This window comes from Penaeus chinensis, chromosome 20, assembly GCF_019202785.1.
Source record: "Penaeus chinensis breed Huanghai No. 1 chromosome 20, ASM1920278v2, whole genome shotgun sequence".
NCBI lineage: Eukaryota > Metazoa > Arthropoda > Malacostraca > Decapoda > Penaeidae > Penaeus > Penaeus chinensis.
This window is the reverse complement of record NC_061838.1, coordinates 16,824,060-16,829,059: the sequence shown is the minus strand read 5'-3', so window position 1 is coordinate 16,829,059 and position 5,000 is coordinate 16,824,060. Positions and strand designations below refer to the sequence as shown.

General features: G+C 44.7%; 2 protein-coding genes across 2 annotated transcripts in view; both read left to right on the top strand.

Moving 5' to 3' along the window:
- The window catches only part of LOC125035919 (glutamate receptor ionotropic, kainate 2-like), a 13,271-nt gene extending 9,693 nt beyond the window's left edge, over positions 1-3,578 (top strand). The window contains exons 5-10 of the mRNA XM_047628230.1: positions 185-342; positions 1,199-1,350; positions 1,448-1,763; positions 2,251-2,412; positions 2,758-2,901; positions 3,217-3,578. Of these exons, the coding sequence (XP_047484186.1) occupies positions 185-342; positions 1,199-1,350; positions 1,448-1,763; positions 2,251-2,412; positions 2,758-2,901; positions 3,217-3,399 (1,115 nt within the window). The 3' untranslated portion in view covers positions 3,400-3,578. The remainder of the gene's footprint in view (positions 1-184; positions 343-1,198; positions 1,351-1,447; positions 1,764-2,250; positions 2,413-2,757; positions 2,902-3,216) is intronic.
- A 1,061-nt stretch (positions 3,579-4,639) lies between these two features.
- LOC125036203 overlaps positions 4,640-5,000 on the top strand; it is a 6,549-nt gene continuing 6,188 nt past the window's right edge. The window contains exon 1 of the mRNA XM_047628661.1: positions 4,640-4,845. Coding sequence (XP_047484617.1) covers positions 4,760-4,845 — 86 coding nt within the window. The 5' untranslated portion in view covers positions 4,640-4,759. The remainder of the gene's footprint in view (positions 4,846-5,000) is intronic.

Sequence of the window (5,000 nt, the reverse complement as noted above, 5' to 3'; positions counted from 1 at the left end):
CCCTTTGCATCCAAGCTTTGATTTTAACACGATTGAATTGTCCCCCAACTCTGATGTTAACGTAATGATTCAATCGCTCACCAATTTAACAAAGTCACCTCCCCCTCCGCTCATCAGGCTTTGGTATTAACATAATAATTAAATCGTTAATCAGTTTAACATTCCCCCCCCCCCCTCCGAGCAGGCCAGCTGTGGGGCGACCGCCTGCCCAACGGCAGCTGGGACGGCATCGTCGACGTGCTCTACACCGGTAAGGCCGACATTGGTGTAGGAAACATGTACGTGAGCGACCTTCACGACCGGATGGATTTCCAACACTACAGTGCGCCGTATGCTGTTGAGGTGAGGGGGGATAGGGGAGGGGAAGGGAGGGGAAGGGGAGAGGAAGGGAGGGTAGAGAGGGGAAGGGGAAAGGAAGGGAGGGTAGGGAGGGGAAGGGAAGGGGAAAGGAAGGGAGGGTAGGGAGGGGAAGGGGAGAGGAAGGGAGGGTAGGAAGGGGAAGAGGGAAGGGAAGGGAGGGTAGGGAGGGAAAGGGAAGGGGAAAGGAAGGGAGGGTAGGGAGGGGAAGGGGAGAGGAAGGCGAGGGTAGGGAGGGGAAGGGGAAAGGAAGGGAGAGTAGGGAGGGGAAGGGAAGGGGAAAGGAAGGGAGGGTAGGGAGAGGAAGGGGAGAGGAAGGGAGGGTAGGGAGGGGAAGGGAAAGGGAAAGGAAGGGAGGGTAGGGAGGGGAAGGGGAGAGGAAGGGAGGGTAGGGAGGGGAAGGGGAGAGGAAGGGAGGGTAGGGAGGGGAAGGGAAGACATTCGTATATTCACAGTTTTTGAATATACGAATTTTTCGTCATCGATTTAATTTTCTTCCCATATCTGTCATGCCCATAATTCACGTTACAGTAACTTCTTTATTACAATTATTTTCTTCCGCTTTACTTTCGTAACCTCTGGCTTCTCCACCTGTTTCCTTCTCTTTCCTTCGATTTTCTATAATCCTTTCCCCTCTTTTCCTCTCCTGCCTTCCTCCCTTCATTCGTCGTTTCTCCCTCTTTGCTCCCTTCCTTACCTTCACTGACCCGTCCTTTCTTCCTCTTTCCGCCCTTCCTTTCCTCTCCCTTTTTCCCCTTCTTTTCCTGCATTTTCTGCCTCCTCTTCTCCTCCCTTCTCCCCCTGCCCCTGCCCTCTGCCCCTCCCTCCCTCGCGTCCCCAGAGGAGCTGCTTCACGGCCAAGATGGAGCCCCCGGTGCCCCGCTGGCGGTCGCTTGTCCTCCCTTACCAGACGGAGACGTGGCTGGCCTTCCTGGCGGCGCTCGCCGTCTGCGCCTGCGTCATCTACCTCCTCTTCTTCCTGACTCGGTTCAGGTAAGGTTGGCGAGGTTTGAGGGTAGGCGCTGAGACTCATTGTTAGAATAAGGCCTGTAAATAGAGACGAAAGGACATAAGCCCCTCCCCCTCTCAGCGGAGGCAGCGATGAGCACCGAAGCCTCCTGACGGCGGCGTCTTCGTTCCTGTACGCCGCGGGGATGCACTTCCGGCAGCCGCAGCACCGCGTCCCCGCGAAGGACAGCACGCGCTCCTTCTTCATCCTGCTGTGGTTCTACGCCATCGTCCTCACGACCAGCTACAGCTCCAACCTGACGGCGTTCCTGACGAAGTCAAGGCAGCCGAAGGGCATGGAGACCATCAGGGAGCTGCGGGAAGCCAACCTGCCCATCCTCTGCGTCAACTCGTTCTTTAAAGGGTCCATGGTCCTGTCGGAGAACAAGGACATACAGGTTGGGAGCGCACGCTGCGAGCCACTTTCCTTTTTCATTCTTTCCATTTTCTTTTTTTTTCTTTTACTCCATTCGGTGCTTCAGCTGGTTTTTAATGGCTTTATGGCTTTGCCAAGGATAAGGATACACAATTTGCAATCTTATCATTATCGTAATCATAATTCTTCACCTTCCCCTCTGAGGATTCAGACATCCATGGATTCTTGTACTTTCTACTTAGTCTTATTTATTCTCTTCATATTTTTTTTTCCTTCCACACTTCTTAGGGATTAATAATATGTCCCTGAAGGAAACTAATGATAAAGGATATCTAATGTTCACTCTCTATTTCCCTCTCCCCTCCCTCCCCCCCTCCCTCTCTTTCCCTTTCCCCTCCCTCCATCCCTCCCCCTTCTCTCTCTCTTTCTTTTCCTTCCTCGCTCCTTCTCTCTCTCTCACTCTTCTCTCCACCCCTTCCTCCCTCCTCTCACCAACCCCCAACCCCCAGGCACTAGCAGACCGCTACCGAGTCGTCCCGGGGTTCGAACGGGTGTACAAGCTGGTTCTGGCGGGCGAGGGCGTCAATATCGAGAGCCGCAGCTACCTCGAGTACGTCGTGTCTACGCAGTTCACGACTCCCCAGGGCAGCCCGAGGATGAGAATCATGAAGGTCTCGGGTCTTTTTGGGGGCGTTTCATTCATCTGTGTTGCATGTTTTTCCCTCTTTTATGACGGTGTCTATTAGATTGTGATATGGACTCTGTGTAGGACCTTGTTGTAATGATCTGTTAACGGTGTTGCAATTGTTCTCATCTGTAATCTATTTGCCGGTATCATTTTTTTTTTTTTTTTTGTGCTGTGTGGATACCTTTTACCTTTTTCTTATTCTCTTCTTCCGTCTTTTTGCACGTCTTCCTCCTCCTCCTCCTCTTCCTTCTTCTTCCACGTCTTCCTCTTCCCTTTTCATCCATTTCCTCCTCTTTTGTTGTTCTTCCGCATCCTCCCTCTCTTCCAGGAATGCATCTCCGTCAGCCACATCGCGATGGGCTTCCAGATTTATTCTCCTCTGAAGGCAAAATTTAGCAAGGTCATTATGTGGATGGTCGAGGGCGGTCTCGTTACCAACTGGTTCTTCGAGGCTATTGAGCGCGCCAAGAAGGTTTGGATTCCGAGTTTATTGTCTTCGATTGTTTCTGAGGGAGTGTTTTGTTCTTATATTTAGGATTTGGTTTTAAAGGCTATGTGCTTGCTAAGGTTTAATGGAGTGACTTCATTCTTTGGATTTAAATACTTATTTAAATACTTATTCACGGTTTTAAACTTGCTTTCAAGATTTTGTGTTCCGTAATACTTTGGCACGTATTTAATGCACTAAGAAGACTTGGAAAGTATTGGAAATTATTATTCAAAATGGACGTCTTGTCACTAACTGGTTTCTCAGAAGCATAACGACCCCAAATTCTTGTTTTTATAGATACAAGAAGCGGAAAAATCAAAAATGAAAGGAAACGGCAACCCAGTCGAAGAGGAATCCGAAGCCAGGAGCGATGACGCAATCGCCCTGAGCATTGACCACATGCAAAGTATTTTTTATCTACTCATCTTGGGGTATCTGGCATCTGTCTTTGTTTTTCTGATTGAGGTGATCAGAAGGTGATTTATTTATTTATTTATTTATTGGTGACCTGGATTGATGGAGGACTTACTGATGGATTATTGACGTGAGTCTGAATTTTGGATTTATTTATTTATTTATATGTTTGCTTATTTCAAATGATTACACTTCAGGTATGTATATGTTCGATCCGGTTTATTGAATTCACTGAAATCTATCAATGTAACTTCACTTTCATTCACGAATAAACACTGCATTATATGCTCTTTTATTTATCAAAACCTAACAAAACACTCTTCCTAGAAAAAGATACGCATGTACCATTGCACACATGCGTATGAGTGAATGGTATGCAGTTGTGTGTACGTGTGTGTATATATATATATATATATATATATATATATTATGTATGTATGTATGCATGCACACACATGCACACGTATATGTGTGTGTTTGTGTGTGTGTGAGTGTATGTACTGTACATTTTTTCTTTTACGAGACAGCTTATGCGACAAGAAAATTGATATTAATCAAATACTCACCGAACCGGATTTCCTTTGTCACTTCCCATGTGAACGAAAGATGTCACGGTGATACGATAACGGAACAGAGAAAGTTATCGTTATCTTATGTCACTGTCTTCTCCAGACGGGGTTTCTCATCCTGTTTTGGCGTGAGAAACAAGTGCTATCAGCTATTTTCTCACATACGTTTTGCTCGCATCCACAGATATAAAAACTTTATAATATACATACATGCATACATTCATACAAACATACATGCACACACACACACACACACACACACACACACACAAACACATATGTATATATATGTATATATATGTATATATATGTATATATATTCATATGTTTATGAATGTATGTCTGCATATGTATGTGTATATAAAGAGGATTACCTACAGTTACTTTACCTAAATTCATCTTTGATTCTTTTCCTTCTCGGAAAATACCTAGTAACTTTGAAAAAAGACGAGAATTCCGGACATAACTGCAGTACATATATTATAGTGTACTTATAGTATAGTGTACTTATTTTGAACATATTTTAATGTTCCAAATCTAAACAAAATATATTTTGACAATAGGTATTAAATTTAATTTTCAATATATTTTTTTTAATTCCTTGATTCAACTTCTATCTTGACTTGGGGTATTAAGATTTTATTTACAATCAATGGGATCAACATGAAAAAATAACACATATATTTATTTAGTAATTCCTGTGGATTTTGTTTCTTCACGCTTGCTTCCAGACGGTGAGGTTTTGGCGGGACAGAAGGCGAAGGCAAACTGTCGGTCAATATTGCAGTTTTTTCACAAGTTAGCGTTCTCTTAAGCGCTCAGTTGACAGATAATTGTGCGAATACACAAAGGGGGCGATGGAGAACAGCCAGAAAACTTATGATGATTTATTCACCCCTCCGCCAAAGGGACTGGCACAAAAACGCCTGCGAATGCAACAAAGGTAAGGGTATTCTTCGGTGTGCATCAGTTAGTGAAATAATGCATTATGTTTAAATTTAATAACTTATTATTATTGTGCAGTTAGACTTATGCGCTAAATGACATACGATTCGTTGAGAAATAATAGTTTTCAACCCGAAAATAGGCATTAGACAA